General features: G+C 45.6%; 2 protein-coding genes across 2 annotated transcripts; both read right to left on the bottom strand.

The window, feature by feature from the left end:
• Positions 1–2058: 2058 nt before the first annotated feature.
• chmp7 (charged multivesicular body protein 7) lies at positions 2059–6179 on the bottom strand. The gene is made up of 10 exons (XM_041936652.1): positions 5617–6179; positions 5363–5534; positions 4581–4766; positions 4295–4428; positions 3897–3945; positions 3687–3806; positions 3498–3596; positions 3157–3214; positions 2841–3074; positions 2059–2738 (listed from the first exon to the last, which is right to left on the bottom strand). Exons 1-10 carry the CDS (start codon positions 5877–5879, stop codon positions 2683–2685), a joined length of 1371 nt encoding a protein of 456 aa, XP_041792586.1. The 5' UTR covers positions 5880–6179; the 3' UTR covers positions 2059–2682.
• Positions 6180–7392: 1213 nt separating this feature from the next.
• On the bottom strand, positions 7393–12707 carry lgi3 (leucine-rich repeat LGI family, member 3). The gene is made up of 9 exons (XM_041936498.1): positions 12505–12707; positions 11664–11735; positions 11094–11165; positions 9893–9964; positions 9695–9766; positions 9305–9474; positions 9052–9216; positions 8871–8961; positions 7393–8246 (listed from the first exon to the last, which is right to left on the bottom strand). Exons 1-9 carry the CDS (start codon positions 12705–12707, stop codon positions 7517–7519), a joined length of 1647 nt encoding a protein of 548 aa, XP_041792432.1. The 3' UTR covers positions 7393–7516.
• Positions 12708–20504: the final 7797 nt, after the last annotated feature.

Genomic DNA, 20504 nt, shown 5'->3' with positions numbered 1-20504 from the left:
TTATGACGCTCACACTCCAGCATCAGTGGTCCTTGAGCTGCTTCTAGAACTTGACTGGAGTTCACCTGTGCATAAATGAATTCACTGGAGTTAACTAGGAAAGGCACACACCTGTTTTAAAGTTGTGCTGTCTGTCAGGGTGAAAAGCAAACCATGAGGCTGAGAGAGCTGTGTGAACGCTCTCACATGGCATGGAGAGGTAACCAAGAAGCCAGTGGCCACTATGAAGGAGGAGGCGAATCCTCACGAAGGGGAACGTGACAGCACGCTGGGAGTTTACCAAAAGGCCCCTGAAGGACTCTGACTCTGGTCTGATATAACAAACACTGAGCTGTGTCACAGACAGCATGTGTAGATGTGTAGAGGAAACCAGGCACTGATCACCCCATTAATACCATCCCCACAGTCCAACATGGTGGTGAAACATCATGCTGCAGGGACGCTTTCCTGCGACAGGGACTGGGAGACTAGAGGGAGAGATGGATGCAGGAAAATATCGAGCAACCCAGAGCAGAAATATTTTCCACAGTGCTCAGGATCTCAAGCTGGGGCGACGGTTTACATTTCAACAAGACGACCCGAAGCGTACAGCCCAGAAAACACTGGAGTGGTTTCGGGAAAACTCTGAAAGGCCTGGAGTGGTCCAGCCAGAGACCAGACCTGAACCCAGAAGAGCATCTCTGGGGGGATCTGAAAATGTCTGCGCACCTTGATGATTCTGCCAAGAAGAATGTAAACTTCCAAAAGAAAGGTGTGCCAAGCCTGTCGCATCATTTCCAGGAAGACTGCCAAAGCTGCTTTAATCAGGCACTGAGTTAAAGGTCTGAGTGCTTCTGTGAATCGTAAAGTTCAGTCTCATTTTTAATAAACTTACAAAACCCTCCACAAACCTGCTTTTGTTTCTAAACTGTGGAGACATGAACGGCTCTGTGTGCTATCAGTGTCTGCAGCGACTCTTTGCCTCAGAGCAACACGCGGCTGAGTCTGGATTCATTTCCTGGACTGAAAGTGAATAAAAGCTGCTCACATGCTCACTGATAATAAATGGAAAATTTTGGTCTCCTGGATTAAAAAACGATCTCATCTGACACAGACAGGCCTCTCATGTGGGCCCAGCAGAACCAGGACTGATCCTCCTGCATGTACATTATATAGGTTTAAAGGAAAAGGACTTTTGATACTAGCTTGTCTCTTGAAATCAGGATCTGGATTCAGTTCTTTCCCTGCTGTGGATTTGGATCTTTTTTTTTCCTTAACATGAATCTTGCCTCTATATTTAAACCAACACTCTGCTATGCCACCGCTGCACGTATGCATCCTAATATTCTATTTCTCACAATAACACAGAATTGACTTTTATATTTGCTCTCTAACTAAAGAACAGATGTATTTATGTGTGATACTTAAACTACTTATAATTTGTGTAAATTCTGATCAAATCCGTCTAATGTTAAAGATATTGTGCACAAACACTGACGCAGTTTATTCTTTTCCTGTTCGCTTCACTATATGTGGAACCAGCTTTTAGAGGTTTAATGATATTATAAAAACATAAAGAAGAGTGCTGAAACTATGAGTAAAGTCACTAAAGCTCAAACTGCAAGCAGAGTTTATTATCTGGCTGAGTCAAAAATAGCATGATTAACAGTGACCCCTGCTGGCCGTAGCACAAACTGCATCAGCCCCGCTTCATTTGCAGTTACTGATTTTTTTTGTCTTTTATCAGAACTACATTTCAGCCATCGACTTCTGTTAAACATTCGTTCCATCGACCATGGATGGTGGAGTTATTAAAGTGTGTGCATGTTAAGCCTCTGAAACTGTCTGAATGCATACAAACATTCCTCTCCGGAGGTTTAATATCGACGTTTTCCTGCATCATAAAGCCAGAAAACCCAAAACACACAGTCACTTTTGTTTGGTCCAGGTTCTGAGTCAGGACTAAACTCTTCTCCGCCTGCAGTCTGAGGAGCTGGTGCATCGTTGTGGATCTGATTTTGGCCCAGAGGTTTTCTCCTCAGCTTCAAACACACTGACATATAAATACCACTACTGACAAGTGATTAAAATAAATTTTATTTTGAGAAACATATTTGGTTAAACTCACATAAGGTAGGCGTCCTCACATGTATGTTGCAATGAGACTAAATATATTTGTGACTGTAAATCATTTGGCGTAATATTCTCTTTACGTTAAGTTTCATATTTACAGTTCAAAAGGCCACTTAATACACTTTATAATACTGCCAGTGAGGGACATTTAAAGACATCACAACACACTACAAATGACATGTATTTATATTTGTTCAGACTCTCGTCAAAAATACCAGAAAATTAAAAGCATTCCTAGTGGCGGCATATCAAAGAGCATATTTTAAATCATTAAAATGTTCGCTTTTGACTTGAGCTCCTTCAGATCTGATGGCAGAGACGATCGAAAAGCTTTCAAGTTCGTTTATTATTGAAAAAATATTTTTAAAAATCCTTTTTGGCATGCTGCCACAGTAAAGGCATTTTTATTTTCATGAAATGAAGGAAAGTGCCTCGTTTTCATCCTGATATCGATTTCACAACAAGCTCAATTACTTTAGTTATTGTCTTTAACTTCTATGAACTCTGGCTCACAGAAAAGCTTTAGAGAAACAGTTTGATATGTTGATGCAGAGCTTCACACCTGTGTCATCACTGCGCCGGCTCTAGTCTCCTGGCTGGCGATGTCGTTGTCTTCTGTTCGGAGCCTGGACGGAGCGGTGACACGTGTCACTTCACAGCGTTTACATTAGATAGATAGATACATTACAGTCCAACAGTGAAGGAAACAGAAACCTGAGAGCACCAACCTGAATCTGTGAGCGTTAACTGATTCAGTTCTTCCTCCAGCTGCTCAGCTGTGATGTTCAGGTGTGTGAACGGGACAGCGGGCAGAGAGCCGAGCAGGTCGACGGCCGGGAGGCTCGGCCCCCCGGGGGGTCGCAGGGGGCCCGCTGGAACTTCAGGTAAACCTGAGATGGAATCCGGCTTTGACTCGTCCAACAAAGACTTCAGTTCTTCCTCCAACTCATCCACGTCTTCATCTACAAAACACAGCAGTCTTAGACCTCCTCGATGTTCATGTCAGAAACATATTAAAGTTGTGGCGCTGACAGTACGGCGTACCTGCGCCCGCCACTCCGCTGGATATGGTCTGGTTCACCTCATCTTGAGTGTCACACAACTGGTTACATCATAGAAAAGACGCATTAAGATGCTTAAATGAATGATTCCACTTAACTATCTGTCAAAAATATGAGTTTGAATGACAGCGACCCCTGGTGGTCAAAGCGGTGTATACACTTTAGTCAAACATTTATTAAAGTTATTTTGTTTCTTTTTCTGAGATACTGAATAATAAGCTCACTTCTATTTAAATACGTTAGCAAACGTTAGCTTTACCAACTACAGATCACAACAAGTTAATGATAAAAATCAAAATTTGCGGTCTTGACACAAACAGCTACCTCCTGGATTTGATCCACGAGGTTCTCAGCACGTTCCACAGTCACGTCCTTCAGAGAGAGCCTCAGCGCCGCCACTCCAGCCTGATACGCTTGCATAACCTACAGACGTGTTCAACACACACTTACAACACCGACAAGAAACTTGGTTACAGACGATAAAAGCGTGCTGCGGCCGGTTCTGCCTCTCACCATCTTATCGGTCTGTGACTGGGCTATCCTGTCCAGGATTCCTCTGATGGACTCCAGTTTAGCAAACAAGTTGTCTGCCCTCTTTTCAACCCTTTTGCGGCCTTTTAAACACCTCAGTGCCTGTGAGACAGACGGTGAGCATTGTGAGTGAACCCAGTGCTTTTGGTCAGGCACAATAAAACGTTCTTTGCAGTAATTTGTTATTCGTACCTGTGATTTCTTTCCTTCCCGGAGCAGCAGCCTTGCTTCCTCTTTGCATCTGCACTTAGATAATGCAAAGCAGTTTTAGCAATAATCACAAAGTGGGACTCTCAGAGCCATTTACATGCAATGCAGCCCCTCTGACTATCAGTCCATAACCTGGGGAGAAAAACGACGGCCAAAGCACCATAATACTTATTATTAAACAAATGGAACAAGCTAATCTGGACTAAATCACACCATAAACGTCTTTGTCTAAAATAACATTACTTCCTTCTCCTTTACTCTGATGTATTGCTTGCTTACAAAAACCTTCCAGACTATCATAGTTTAATTCCACACATCCTCCATCAATAGTAATATAGTAATTCTACTTCTACTATAAGTTCATATTTGAGTTTATGTACTTGTCAGCCTCAAAGCCCAGTTTCTCCACTCGCTCTCCCAGCAGCTTCTCACTGCGCTGCAGCTGGTAAATGCCTACATCCACATCACTGACTGGGGAAACACGATCCAGCCCAGGCTGACAGAACTTAACAATCTGGAAAGACACATAAAACAAAGAAAACATTACAGCAACAGTCAGAGGAGAAGCTCTCTCTCTCAACAGGCTTTGTCCTGACAGATTACTTCCAAAAGATGCCTCTAACGACTGTGAATGAACTGTTTGTGGACCGGTGGGTCACACTTCACCTTCTCGCCATCGTGCAAGGAAACGGTCACTTGTTTGTCCCTCTGCAGCTGCAGGAGAGCCATGCACAGGGTGCCCTCATCAGCACAGACATCAGAGGAGAGAGTGCACAGCTCTTGAAATGACAAGATGGAGCTGCTCGCAAATTCACTGCTCCGGTACACCCTGAGCAATTCTGCTGCTTTCTCCTGCAAAACAACAGGAAAGCAACTTTATACCGAGCATTTAGTGTGTGATGGAGATACCAGAGAAACTATCCAGCATGGCGGCAAGTCTAACAACACCTGTCTTGGTCCAGCGGTGCACATGTGTTGCATACAGAACAATTCATCCATTCGTTGTCAAATATTAAATGTATAAGCAACTATTCTGATAATCTGTTAACAGCTTTGAGCAACTTTTTGAGATTAATTCTAATCTGATTTAAATTCTAACTCTAAATCTAAATGTCTCCTCCTTTATTCTTTATGACAGTAAACTGAATATATGAATATCTACAATGAGACGTTTGAGGACGTCTTCTACAGCTTTAGAAAACACCTTTTGATTTTACAGACCAAACAACTAATCAATTGATTGAGAAATAATGAACAGATTAACGACAATGACAATAATCATTAGTTGCAGCCCTAGTGCAGAATATATTGAATTTATCTCAAAACTGAAGGGATAGTTATACATAAATAATTCAGATAATTGTAAAGCACAGCATCTTACTGCATTAAGTGTAACTGAAAACACCATGCTGGCTCCATCTGGATCACATTATGACACACTGACAAACCTTCACTAGTTCAATGACAACAAAGGACTCCTCCAAAGGCACCCGGCTGCTTCCCAGGAGGGTGGAGAAGGTCCATTTCAGGGGCTTCACCAGCAGCAGGCCGACACCCCAGGACAGCCAGCCACAGTCCACATTGGCAGCAAACTCGGACTCCCTCTGGATCTTCCCACATCTGACGGAAGTTGACATGCAGGCAGAGTGAGCAGATTGACCCGGACACAGTCAGCATGCCAGAGGGGACACGACAGAGTTACCTGGCCATGGCCTGGACGACAGTAGCCAGGCCCAGCGGGCTTTTCTCCCTCCTCCTGAAGGTCTTGTTCAGCTCCTGCAGGCTGACACACACGGTGCCGCGGTCCCTGCAGCTCTTCATGATCAGGGCCGTCCAGAAGTCCATCTTACTGTCCCAGTCCGTCGTGTTGACATCTCGGTTCTCCTTGAAGTCGGAGAACATAAAATTCATCCGCTCGTCGTCGTCCCACTCAGGTGTCAGCGTCATTTCAGCGGAGTCAGACATTTATAGTGCTCAAAGCTAAACTTGATAAACCGGCTAACAGACCTGCTAGTTATTCCAAGAGGACAGCTCAGGCAGCTAACGCTAGCTAGCTTAGAACCGAGTTGACGTTGGGTTAGCTCACAACTACCTGCCCTCAGTCTTACCTGAAGCAAATATCACCACTTCGGTAACGCGTACGCTAAAATATGGTCTGTTAAGGGAAAAATCACCGCAGCGGCTCGCATGTTGCTGACAGATGTCAAAGCAAACCCTCACTTCACCATGATGCACTGAAATCTGGCTAACACAAGCTAACGTTTCACATATCAACAACAGCTTTCGGCCGCGCGTGGTTTTAAAGTTCCGAACCGCGCGAAAGAGCGGGGTTATGTGTTCCAAAACGAAATGTGTTAACTCCACCCGCGCGGGCAGGCTCAAGACAAAAACAAACACAACTCGAATTCTGCTCATGAACACTGGGTTTGCGCTCTTTATGCGCATCGATGCGCCAGAGATTTAATCTTTAATTTGAGTTTCCGCTCATTTTCTGATGGTCCCAGAGGCTACAAACTGCTTTACATGTCTTTGATATAATATAATATACAGTCAACAATTCAAAGGACGTCAAACACCATCACCCAGACTAAACACAGACTGATGTGGTCCCAGTTCTTTAGGACTCATTTACATTGCAGGAGAAACCGCCGGTGGCTGCAGGACTTGTATTCTGGGGTTATTTTGGTCTCTGAAAAACAACTGTAACCACATAAAACAGGACACAGGAGTTTCTAGGGGCCGTAAACTGGATTTAATTATACCCCCTTCCCACCCATCTTTCCATGTGCAAATGTACACAACAATAATTAAACGCAGTTTGTGACTGTACATCAGAAACAGGACAGGATTGGAGCTTTTTATAACTTTAATATACATTCTCCGACCTTGTTATAGCTTGCACGAATCCCAAAATTGTTTATTTGATATAATCCACAAGTTTGCTAAAGTGGGAATATGTTTTTAAAAACAGAAATTCTAGTCAATTTTGGGGCCTTGTTTAGCTTGAGCCTCTGATCTCATGTTATTATTAATGCAGAATGAACATTAAATCCAAAACAGATTCAGCGGGATCTCGTGTATAAAGATAAACAGGACTTTTGCAGTGGTAAGTATTGCCTTGTTTACGTACTGTAGTTAAATCATGTGTACTGTGTCATGCAAAATGCTACACAGATAAACTACACTGTGTAATTTACAAAACCTTTATAGCCAGTTACAGTATCCACTCTCATCCAGTGAATAGTTCAGTAGATGCACATGCACATCATTTGCACATTAGTAAAGTACAGTATACAATATAATGCTCCCAAAAATAACTGGCCTAGATATATGGTTGGCAGAAGAGAAGCATTGATGCAGCACTGACATGACACTAATGTTGGCATGTTACCGACGCCGTGTATTATCTCATCATTTCATTCTCATGTTAAGAGATAGTGCATAAAAATAGATTAATCATTTAATTAGTTGCCTCGCTTAAAACACCTGGTGAAACAGCAGACCTTTAGTTACATGGCTTAAACATTTTGCAGTCTTTCATTTATTTGGCACATATTGATAAATGCTCGGAAGCGCCTCCTCTCGCCCTGACCGGAACATGTCTACTTGGCACTGAGATCCACCACCAGGTGCTGGTAGGCCAGGGTGTTGCCTTTGAAGCTGGCAGCCAGCAGAATGTCCTTGTTGTCGACGGAAACCAAGCTGAACGCCCGCGGAGCTCTCATGTTGAGCTCCTGGAAGGGCTGAAAGCGCTGAGTGAGGTCATCCCACAGGTACACTCTGGAGAAGGAGAAATCACTCCCAAGAATGAGGTACTGACGGAGGCCCACTGTGAAAGGATACACTGCCATTGAGCCCCGAGAGGGGAGCGTCTGGATCTCCACGAAACGCTGCCCCTCCCAGCGGAGGATCTTGGAGTCGCCAATGAAGCGCGTGAGGCAAAGGTAAAGAACTTTCCTCACCCAGAAGTGCTTAACCATCTGCACGTCTGCTAGCTCTGTGATTTGGGAGAAGAAAGCAAACTGCTTCTGGCTCCGGTTCCACTGGTAAACCACCGGCGGCTGAGAGGCGCTGGAGAGGATGAGGTGAGGCTTTCCCCCAACATCGAGGAACTCCACATGGGTGTCCCGATGCCAGGGATGGAGGGACTGGTGGGAGTAGAAACCGTTGCTGTTCCAGCGATAAATGCTGGTGGAGCCGGCCTTGGAGCTGTCGGCCACCACAAAGTACCACTCTCCATCCAGCTGGAAGGTGTCCACGAAGTTGGGCTTCCTCACTCGAGTGGTGTCGATGTCTTGGATCTTTACAAAGCGCTGCGGGTCCTCTTCCCACCTGCGACAGCAAAGAGGTTGTCAGAGTGTTTCACATCTAAAGGAATATCCACTCTCACATCTGTGAGATGTGGCCAGCAGCTGGTTAGCTTAGCTTAGCACAAACACTGAGAACAAGGAGAACAGCTAGCCAGGGTCCATTCATCATTATCTCTGAGTGAACTAATTAGCAGGTTGTTCATGTATTTAATGCAGTTATGTGGACGGTTTCGTGATGGCAGCCAACAGTGCTATATAAATAAAGTTTGATTTGATTTGATTTAAACACTGACTCATTTCTTTTTTGCAGATTAAACACACAAGTTTAATGTGTTAATCTGAGAGCTTTGCAGGTGGTAGGAGGTAGATTTTGTTACTTTTGGGCAGAGCCTAGGCTAGCTATTTCCCCTGTTTCCTGGCTTTATGCTAAGCTAAGCTAATTGCCTTTTTGGCTCCAGCGACAAATTTACTGTTTAGACGTGAGACTTGATCTTCTCATCTAACTCTCAACAGGAAAGTGAAAAAGCGTGCAAAGATATTCATGTTTATATATATATATATATATATATATATATATATATATATATATTCTGCAGAAATTCAACAAGCCACTCGCTGTTCGCAGAGATTAAAACTCAACACTCACTTGTAGATGTGAGATCCACCAAACAGTTGAGCCACAACCATGTACAGACTGTTGTTTATGACCACTGGTTTGCAGTACACAGCAGAGCGAGCTGCAAGAGAGACACACCGAAGATGAACAGCCATGAGATTTTAAACCACAGAATGGTAGAAAACGTACGTTCTCATAGCAGGAAACTTACAGGTAATGTTATGAAACCGCCTGAAAACCATCTCCACATGATCCCAAATGTACAAGGTGCAGAACCCTGAATCAGGCTGAGCAAAGGCCACAAACTGATCCTCGTTGAACTCATAGGACTCGGCTGACACGGAGTGGAAAGGGAAGGTCTCATAAACAGCGAAATCTGTGGGAAGACAAGGCAGAGTTACAAAACTCATCAACCAAGAAGCCGCGCCACAACGACACCTTTGGCAAACTGTACGAGCTGAAACCTGCGCTGATGCAGTTGAAGTCTCGAGGTGCGAGATCGTGGATCCTGCGGCCCTGGAACTCAAAGGGGCTGGCACAGTAGATGGCAGGAACAGAAGTGTTGGTCTTCTCCATCCAGTCTACCAGCCACTTGATTTTACAGTCGCAGCGGAACGAGTTCCCCCGCAGGTCTCTGCGTAACAGACAGCGTGTCAGTTCATGTGCCACATGCTCAAACATCTTCCAAACCCGATTGGAAGATTTGAATCAGTTTGAATCAGAATGGAGCCACACAGCGCCGCGGGCGCGTGCGGGGGCTAAGGCCTCAGGGGACACCAGCACTGCTTTGTAGAGACAGATTGTGGGGTCAAAGATGTCAAGACACTGTTCTGATGTCAGCGAAGCACACTTACAAATCCGTGAGGATGTCGAGATGTTTGAAGAGATCTCTGGGCAGCTGCTGCAGGTTGTTGTTCGAGAGCGATCTGAAAAATCCACAAGAGGACGTTTATCATGTGATCGCTACAGGACGTGTGTCTCTGTGTTTTAGCTTCAGTCTATCGTGCAAAGTGACGAATGTTGGACAGGGTTGGTCCGGTTCATTCACTCACAGATGAGTCAGGGACTTGAGTCCTCTGAAGGTGTACTTAGAGAGCGCCTGGATGTCGTTATTCTCGACGAACCTGAGAAGAGAACGAAGCACTCGTGTGTCACACAGCGATGACAGAGTCTGAAACCCAGCCAGCGTTACAGAATGTCGTCCTTGTTTGGAGACGAGGTCGCGTCGTCAGGACGGGACTGACTGAAGGCAGCGTTTACCTCAGCCTCAAGGTAACAGCTGGAGGAATTACACACGACGTGACAGCACAGATCAATATTTTATTATTTTTATTTTGTATTTGATTGATCCTGTCGACTAATGAAACCAGGAAAAAAATAAAAGACTCTTAATGGTAAAAGCTTTTGATTCAAGCGATCAAAATGAGACGCTGACTGCAGCCTGAGCTGCAGACATCTGCCTGTCAGCATCATCTGATCCTGTCTTTGTTTTGTCTATTGATAGTCGAGGACATGCAGCATGTGCAGACTCTCGGGGGGTTGCTGGATATTAAAATACGACTTTATTAGCATGCACGGCGGGTAGCGACAGGAGCGGCGGTGATGCAGTGAGGCCTGATGGCTGGGCTGCAGCCAAAGCCACGCGGCGAGCGGCCTGAGGCTTGGCCATCGTGCTAAGCTGCACGCTCTGAGCCATCAGCTAACCACTTTCTAAAGCCCATCAATTCACAGAATGGCATATTCAGCTTTATCGCACCACAGAGGTAGAGTGCTCGCAGGCGTGGGAGGATTTATTTCCACTTTTACTTTTGGCACTCTTCACCGTGCTGCAGAGTCCAGTCCTGAAATCTTACAGTGCGGCCTTGAGTCGGGTTATTTAGAATTAGAATTAGAATTAGACCACCTAGACTGACTGCAACCATTCACAAGAGTAAACAATGCATGACGGTGCAAAACTGAAAATCTGCAGAAAAATTTGATTTAAAGCGAGCTTGTGCAACTTTTGCAAAACAGTTACAGCATAATGCTACATGCTAAAATATAAATACATATAAATAAGTATTCTCTCAGATGTTCCACAGTCTCATTTCAAACTGTTGAGCAAAATGTTTTTGTCAGTGCACCATGAAACTATGATTAGAACATGTTATCGGTATTTTCAGGTAACATCACAAACACAGAGAGTTTAAACTGTAAAGATCCTTTCTGAAGCACAGAAGAAGAAGCACAGTCACATTTAAGTGAGACACTTACAGGTACTGCAGGTGAGACAGGCCAGCAAAGGCATCATCAGCAATCATGGTGAACGTGTTGGAGTTCAGGAGCCTGCAGGGAGGAGGCAGGAAAGATCAGATCCTGATCCGGTGATGTAGTGCAGAGGACAGCGTTTCAACAGCTAAAAACAGCTATTTCTGTTTGTTTTCAATTTAGAGACGCGTTTTATGCTAATGTAAACACGTGAATACATTTGCAACTTACACAATCACACAGACCTACACAAACACACACACACACACACACACTCATGATTGCATCTGAGTGGATAAACGGCTCTTTGTCTGGCAGAGCTGAGCTGAAGGGAGTCAGTGATTGGTAATGACACTGATACAGAGCCACTTTACTCTTATTACTGCTATGTCACCACTGTTTTCAATAACCATTCATTTCTAGTGGCTGAAGTCCTTCCATTGTCTCCACAAAACAAAAGACGTCTGCGTGTGCTCCAGGATCAGCTGTGTGAGAAGACACGTGTCCTGACTGGGTTTCTAGAATGGAGAGTTTCTGATGTTAAAGGTGTGAATGGGCTCTGTTTGTTTCACTCACAGGAACTGCAGCAGGTGAAGGTGTGAGAAGGCTCCCTCCGGGATGGTCGTGAAGGCTGCGTTCACCATCGTCCTGCTCGGACAAACAACGTCAGATAAGGTTGATGAGAGGAAGCAGAGGAGAGGCAGAGCGTCTCAGGGTAAAATGTGTGATCCACAACAAGCAGTGTGTCACTCGGCCGTCCTTGCAGCTGAAATATCAAGGAGGGCTAAATCTTTTAAAAACTAGGACACACAAGTTCCTTCTCCACTTCTTCTGTGTTGTGAAACGAGGGCAGCTCCCCCAGCCTGCGCCCTGGAATTCCCTGGACTGTTTAAACTCAATATTCAATCCACAGGCCATGGGGGTCAATATCAGCATAAATATAAAACCTGACCTTCCCCCAGCAAGTGTTCAGCTTTCATTTCATTACATGTGCTCCATTTATTGAGTGTTTCTCTGTGCCCTCTGTAGGATGGAGCCTCTCAGAGGAGGAGCAGGTCTCCTGCAGGGACATGGGGAGTCTATTGTTAGTGTTCCTCCCCGTGCTGCTGTGCTCCCTCACTGTGCTCAGGTTCAGCATGTGGTCCAGAGAAGGAGCATTATTTTTATTGTCGTTATGTAATGCTGCCTGGTACACGTCTCCCTGCCGGCACACACTGTATGAAGAAAGCTCGAGTAAGAAATGCACCTATGCTCACTTCCTGGTAATTAAAAGACAAACAGGGATTCATGCATCATTACATAATGCAGGGTGACATCAGTGGTGCAGCCATCTGTACCAGCCTGCATATTCCTCAGACTTCATACCGGTTATGAAAACATGTACTGGGAGTGAAAATCACAGAAGTGTTGGACTCACAGGGAGATGATCCCAGGGGGGAAGCTCTTGGGGATGGCCTTGGTGTCCACGCAGAAGGCACTGTCTTTGGTGCAGGAGCAGGTCGCAGGGCAGCGGGGTATCTTGGGGGCTCTCCTAGCGTTGGATTCGCTGAGCAGGCAGAGACACACACACAGAAGCGACAAGCAGAGCAGCCTCGTCCATCTCTCGCCGAGCTCCGGCATCCTTGAACAGGAGGAGGGAGAGAGAGAGGCCGGGGGAAGGAGCTTCTTGAAGTTTCTCCTCAGTGGAAAGTGGCTTGTTGAGAGGCGACGGTCAGCCTGCCTACAGCCCCGGCAGCTCTGTTAATGCTGAGCGCAGGGTTGAGAGAGATGGGATGAGTGAGAGAGAAAGGATGGGAGGGAGGAGGGGAGTCAGGGCAGTCCTGTGTGTCCTCGGTGGGTGTGGGTGCTCTGCAGCCTCCCTGGATCGGTGCAATCTTTCTCCACGTCTCCCTCAGGAGCTGCTGCATGAGTGCACACTGCAGGAATGATGAGCCAGGCTGCTTTTCTCTGCACTCGGACCTGTAGGCAGCGTCGCTGACAATGAATTATTTACTTTTGCGCGCGCAGAAAAAACCTTAAAACAACAGCAGGGAAGGTGAGGAGGTGGAGGGGCGACGGCTCAGAGCTGATGGAGGACTGAACGGCCACGTTCTGTGGAGCTCGTGTCAAGCTGCTGCAGCCGTGAGGAGGCATCAAGGATGAAGGGAAGAGAGTGAGTGTGTGTGTTCAGTGTGTGTGTGTGTGTGTGTGTGTGTGTGTGGGAGGGTATTTAAATTCTGGCAGTTTCTAAACAGCAACCAGTGCTGAGACTTTCTTAAAGCATGAAAGCACACACAGACATGCACACACACATGCACAGAGTTAATGCTGAATGCATGAGTTAAAAAATGTTCTTAACACATCAGTGTACTCAGTACACACATCTCAGTAGTGCTGAGAGACACATTAAAGAGAAACGCTCTGAATCAAAGCAGCACAGGCTGACCAATCCTGAAGCTCCACTGGATCCTACAATTCCCACAATGCAACTCAGTAACTCATCTTGACCCTTGCTGCCTGGTAAACAACCACATCTTTCAAACTTTTACCTCCAGCTTTTTATTAAGAATTATAAATCTCAATCTGAGATAACCCTGATTACATCATCGGGTTATTTTCTCAGACTTTGAAAACACAGAAGACGCCATGTGTGTTTTCAACATGTCAGTGTTAGATGAACTGGTCACATAATTTCAGCAAAATGTGCTTTCTTGCATTGAATTATTTCAAGATCAGCTTCAACGCCAGATAAGAAACAAATGATTGTCATGTGGCTTAAGAAGAATCCTGCGCAGTGACTGGGACACCAGAGGGCGCTGTTGGCCGCAGATTGGAGTCCATGCAGGAAGATTGTGCAGAGAGCAACCACGGGCAGGGCTGCAGCCTCAGTGCCAGGCATCACCAGCCTCCCTCACAACAGCTCTGTTGTCACAAGCAAAGAGCTCCTGCAACAAACTGTCAATGCACGTCGTTCCCAACACAGAGGCTCAGCAGGAGGTTTCCAGTTAATCCGTGCTCGCCTTAAAGCAGACGACACAACACATACAGCAGTAAATGAAATGCTGGAGTTTGCTTTTCCTTTAATATTCTTTCCTTCTTTCTTTCTTCTGTCTTTCAGCCACGGCTCCATGTTCGCTGATGTGCGTCTGATGCGAGCTATGAAATGAAATAAAAGCGTAATCTTGATGGACGAAAGAGGAAGAGTTCAGAAAGGTCTTCGGGGGCTTTATTTGAAATCTGGGAGATGCTTTCTTTACAGTGGGACAGTTTGATGTTTATCAGTGACTGAGCTGCAGAGATGTCTGTGCCTTCGATCCTCGAGGCCTCGATGGACGTTTTCAGAGTGATTTCTCATGTGAATCACAGAGTTATGGGTGGTGTCTCTGAGTGTCTTATCCAGTTAAGGAATGCCATTTCCTGAACAGCAGCTATTGTGATGGTTTCTTTTCTCTTGTGCGTGTTTGCGTGCGTCTTAGCTTTTTTTTTGTTCTGGCTGTATTTGTGGATTTATGTAAGTTGTGCTCAGCGAGGAGCACTTAATGCCCGAGCTTACTCCTTGCTGAGCTCCACCCAATCCAAACCTCCGGTGGGAACCAGCATAATTGCATGGCACAGAGAAGGGAGCATGAAACAGCAGCTGGAAACCCTAATGTGCCCTGTGTGAGGCGAGGAATCTGAAATGCTGCTGAGATTAATCCACACAATTCTCTCCATGCAAGTACACTTACTAAATCACAGGTTTCAGGCTAAAATACAGTTTTGGAAAAGGTGCTGTGTGAAATAAACAAGTTATCACATCAAATAACGGTTTAGTCTTCAAAAGCAACTGTTTTGTATTTTGAAAGAATCGTTGGACATTTTGGGAAACAAACCTGTTTACTTTCTCACTGAGAGTGAATGAAAAGATGGACACCAGTCACATGCCTGTAAATTATGGTGCCAGCAGCTGGTTAGCTTAGCTTATCTTAGTTTAGCAAGTAATATCTTAATCTGGATGAAAAATAAAGTGTTGATATGTTGAGCTGCACTGCTAGGAGGTGAGTTTTGTAGCCTTTGGAAACAGCCAGGCTAGCTGAACTACCTGTTTGCATTCTTTATGCTATTTATGCTAAGCTAATGCAGCCCTGGCTTCATATTTAACATAAAGAAGTGAAATCTTACTGCCATTTGCTGTAGATATTATTTTTTGTGCAATACTTTTTCATTACTACTGTTTGCTATTTTGCTATTTTATTATTATGTATATACGCTTTTTACTGCTCGCTATTTTGATATTTTATTATGTATAGTTTGTTCTTTATAGTCTTATTTCACAATTTTTCACTTTTTTCATATCTATCTATCTATCTATCTATCTATCTATCTATCTAAATCTAACTAAGCAAGAATCAGCATGTTTCACAAAATGTGCAGCTATTCCTTTAATGCTTCTTCTTCAGACTTGGTATAAATTTGTTTAAAGGTCCAGTGTGCAGGATTCAGGCAGATTTCCTGGCAGAAATGGAATATAATATGAATAATTAAGTTTTAATTAGTGTATAATCACCTGAATAAAAGAATTATTGTGTTTTTCCTGTGTTAGAATGAGCTTTCTATATCTACAGAAAGACACTGATTGGCTGGTACTCGTTGGTTAGGTTTAGGCATGAGGAGCGATGATTGGTTAAGGTTAAGGCTAGAATATCAGGGTAAGCCAATCAGAGGCAGAGTAGGCGTGTCATCCCTTCACCACAGTAGGATTCAGGACGGACAAACCAGAGACAGGGTCCAGAGAGGGTCTTCTGGATTTTATTTAAACCTACAATAACAGACCTTTTTTTGGCCACTTGGGGGCAACAGAGACAAGTAACCTCAACTTTTCAGTAGTTATGTTGAGCTTATTAAATTCACCCAGCTGTTACAGTTCATCTGGAGTGCTGTTTGAATGTTAGTCCACCGTTCGCTCTCTTTTAGCTCTGTGTTTGGTCTCCACCAGCTCCTGAGGGGAACATCTGACCACTCGGCAGGTCGTGTACAGAGACTGTTTACAGCTTTCTCTCTGAAACAGAATCAGAAAGCGACTCAATGAGTGCAGCTAAGGTAAATAATCCCATAATTAATACAAGTTGAATAAGTCTGACAGAATATTAGTTGTATTATTCTGCAGTCGAACGTCTTTTCATGGAGACACGTCAGATTGTCCAGCAGCAGTGAGGACAAACTGTGTTTCTACAGCAGCGCAGCCTCAGCACATCCCTCTGTACAGCATGAACAGCTGCGCCCGTCGAGCTGCCGTGTTTCATATCAACTTTTCGAGTTATAAAGGCGAGTTCAGCCAAGCTAGCACTCGCTCTGAGAGGCCGGCGCTAGAAGAGGCTCTCGGCCCTGCTGAGTTTGGCAAAAGTGAGTCATCAAACATCACAAAGTGTTTCCGTCTCTCCTGTGCCAGACTCTCACCATCGCGCTCCATCCTCTGCTGGCTGGAACACACTTATTCTAAATTCAGAGCTTCTCGCCTCCTGCTTCGCTCTGAATACACGTCACAGCCGTGTTTAACACTGACTGCGTTCAGGTCCGTTTCAAACCCACATCCCATTCTGATTATGGGCCAAGGAGCCTGAAAAGACCTCTCTGTCTGCCTGTTTCCACCTCTGTTTGGTTTTCAAGGTTTCGCCTCTCGGCTGCACGGGAAGCAGGCAAAACAAAACAGGAAGAAAGACGAAATTTGTTTCACCTCAGTTCTTTCCAGGGGAAAATCCCAGCAGCTCCAGGCGATGTGCTCCATGCAGGAGCCACAAAGGTGCTGAGGCCTCAGTCCGACGTGTACGCACACGCTGTGCTGGGTCTATTGCTGCTGGAGACATGAATGCAACATGGCTGCACATCCTCTGCAGTTCTTTACACAAGGTGATTAACAGAGGTGGACAAGGGCACAAATAAACAGGCGATTCTGAGGCATTAAATCGTTAACTTAATCTTCATGTGTCTTCATAAGGCTGATAGATGCCAGTAATTCAGCTGGCCGAGAGGACGAGCTGACGTCAGACGTCCTCCTCAGAGAGTCAGGAGCAAATAATGCGTTTGCACGTGACCGAGAGATTCAATAAGGTAAGTGTTCGCCCCGCCGAGCGCAAATCTGTCACATTTCACGAGTCTGGCTTTAACAAGCAATCGCTGGGTTGCAAACGTGCCAATAAAATTCACAATTATTTCATATCAGATAATAAAGGTTGAGGCCTTGGACAAGTCTGAACGGCAGTGAAACCGGGGACATGAAACCACACAGGTGGGCTGCAGGATGCCGTCAGGATTTCAGACCAAAGTGTGCCAAGACAGCAGCCGTCTCGCATCGCTCTTACTCCTGCTCTCTAAGTGCGGCTCAGTCCCTGGAAGGAATGTCAGCCAATCTCATCCCGGCCTCGATTCAATTAAAGAGAGTACAGAGACATATGGCTCAGGGGCGACTGATATGATTAGAGTCCTGTGCATGCCGCCGCCCCAGCTTTGATTCATCCCCTCCCTCGTCTGGTCACTTGCAGTGACGGCCTGAGCCGAGGACGGCGAGCTCACCTGAGGGACTGTTAAAGGCCCCCTGAACTCCTCGCTCACTATCAACAGATCACATCATCGTTGTCTTTGCGGCGTTCAGGTCGAAGTCACCAAACACTGATTTTCTGCTGATTGGCGCTTTAACACTTTGAGACTCGGGGGATCAGGACTACCCTCCAAACCGAAGGCCCCGCTGCTATCTTAGCTTTCAATCGGGACAATGCAGAGGAGCAACTGTACCTCGGTCCTCCCCGAATCCTTGAGCTGAGCTGCCATAAAAGACAGGCGATACGCCTCCTGGGACGGGGATGTGTCGGAGGAATGCGTGTGCAGGTATCCTGCAGCCTGTGGGGACTGTGGAGAAAGGCCCGGCGCACCAGTTGATCCTGTTTGATAAAGGCCCTGACAGGCCCAGATTATATGTCTCAGCCTGGAGGAGGTGTCCGTGTCTCATTCCTGCGCTGAAGAAAGTCGATCTGGTGGGAAAGAGGCGGGGCCCCGCCCGCGGGCGTCACTTTTTGTGTGGACGCCAACACACACCTTGTCGGGCAGACACCGCTACCCCCTCTCCAGCACCAAACAAACACCCTCATCCATCTCATTTACCTGACCACACCCGAGCCTCCAGACGCCGTAAATACTCTTTGCACAAGTCCTGTCAGACGCTTTGCTGCCACAAAATGATTTTCTTGTTTACTTTTTAGGATTTCATTTGGAAATTCTTTAGATTTTGTACACACAGAAATACTGCGAGGACGTCTGCCTGCAGCTACAACAGTCATTTTATGTTCAACACTGACTTTAAATACTTTTTCAATGAATCAGAACACAATGAATAATTACAGGTGTGTACCGGAGGGTTTATCTCACAGTTAGCTTTGAACAAAGGAGGCTTTATTTTACAGCCTTCATACGCTGCACTATATAATGATAATAATTCCACTTTATTTCACATCCTCTGTCAACAGCTCATGTCTGACATGTTAACGTTGGATTTGATCTGTCCTTTTGTTTGTTTGTTTGTTTCCTGGTGAATATTTGGGCACGTTTGTTGTGTGAATAAAACCAAACCAACTCCACTAAAACTATAGTGAACTCATCATACAATCATAATAATAAAAAACAAAATAAAACAAATAACACAATCAACAAGTCTGATGTACAAAAGACCACATTAGTGCAGGAATTAAAAGAAATGGAACCAAAGTGAGGAGAGCTCTGTGATTAAAGGCTCAGCAGGACTCCTCTTCACTTCACAGCCTGCAGACAGACTTTGACTCTGTGATGAGGCGACTTTCTATAGAAATAAACAGATTTTCAGTGCTTTGTCCTGAGCGTAGGCTGCATTTAAAAAATAAAGTCCGTTACCTCAGATTCCTCATGAATGCTTTATAGAAGAAGTTGGTAAAAATATGCAATTTGTTAAATGAATGAAAAGCTGTCGGTCCTCTCTTTATGTTGACCAGTAAACTTTAATCAACTTTCTGTCAGTAAATGTATTTTTCAAGCAGAGTAATCTCTAAATGATCCTGCTGTAATCTGTAATCTAAAGTGTTGGAGCCACGTTGCAGTGGAGGAGGAGGAGGAGGAGGAGGATCCCCCCCCCCCCCAGACTTATTTGCTTCTTGTTTTTGTGATGTGGAGAAAAGAAGGAAAAGGGCAGCGACTCAAAGACAATAGTGAGACACGCAGTGAGTGACGGGCCGTGGCCCAGGCTCACCCCTTCTGTTCTGCCCGTCCCTCAGAGCAGCCGGGGCCCCCGGGGGCCCGTCATCCAGACAGCCGGCTGACAAACAGGGGCCCCGGCCCTCTGCGGAGCGCAGACGAGAGGGGGGCGCCGGCGGCCCGCGTCTGTCATCTCTGCCGCAGGAGGCTTTGACACCCGGAGACAAAATATTCATAAATAATCATTAGACGTGTTGCGTGTTTTCTGCCGCTGCTAAATGTGTCCTCATGAGCGAGCTACACCCAAAACCGCCGCGGCCACATGCAGGCACAAAACAGCTGTTCATCATCTTAACTGTTGTTAACGAGGGAGGGGGATCTGTCACAGAGAGCAAACAACAGAAAATTAAAATTCCTCCTCTGTGTTGAAATCAGCCGTCTCTGCTGCGGTTCGCTCACATCCTTCATGACTGTCTGAGGCCTCTTCTTCACGAACTCGCATGAGGAGGAATGCCAGGACGAGGTCTCCTTCACCTCGCACGTGGACGCTGGCCAGGAGGGTAATCATGAGTTCCAGCGTCGCACTGCTGTGAGCCTCCTCTCCCACCCCTCATGTGCAAACTCCCATAAATAACCAGTTCATTTGTGAGGAGACAGAGGTGCACAACAACAGGCTGATGTCACCGCGCACACACACACACACACACACACACACACACACACACACACCATCAGCAGCAGCATCGCCCCCGCTGGCGTCACCCTCCAGGACCTGCTCTCCTAACGGCGGCTGAGAAATGATCTGATTGACGACGCGTCTCCTCTGCAGGGTGGCACAGAGTTGAAGGGCAGGTCATCCGTCACCGCTGACAGGAAACACACATGCAGGAGATTAATGGTGAGGCTCGGGCGCCTCTGCAGACCTGGAGATGATAATCCCAAACTGGAATAAATCAAAGCATCTCTGGTAAACAAGAACACAGAGCGATCCATCTCACAGGCCACCAAGGAAACACGCACGAGTCTCATCTTGCTCGTATTACTGACGAGAAAAGATGTACAGCTCGCACGTGATTTGTTCGTTTTTCGTAATTTATATCCTCATCACACGACGATGCGTTCAGGAAACAAGTTCTACTAACTGAAATATTTAAATTAACTTGCTTTTACCTGAAGAGGAGATGACGTGACATGAAAACCTGAACAAGCTTGACAGTCTGGTTAAAAATTAATTAAATCATGTAA

Source organism: Chelmon rostratus, chromosome 5, assembly GCF_017976325.1.
Source record: "Chelmon rostratus isolate fCheRos1 chromosome 5, fCheRos1.pri, whole genome shotgun sequence".
In the NCBI taxonomy this organism is placed as follows: Eukaryota; Metazoa; Chordata; class Actinopteri; order Chaetodontiformes; family Chaetodontidae; genus Chelmon; species Chelmon rostratus.
The sequence above is the reverse complement of the archived record's forward strand: the minus strand, read 5'-3'. Positions and strand labels throughout refer to the sequence as shown.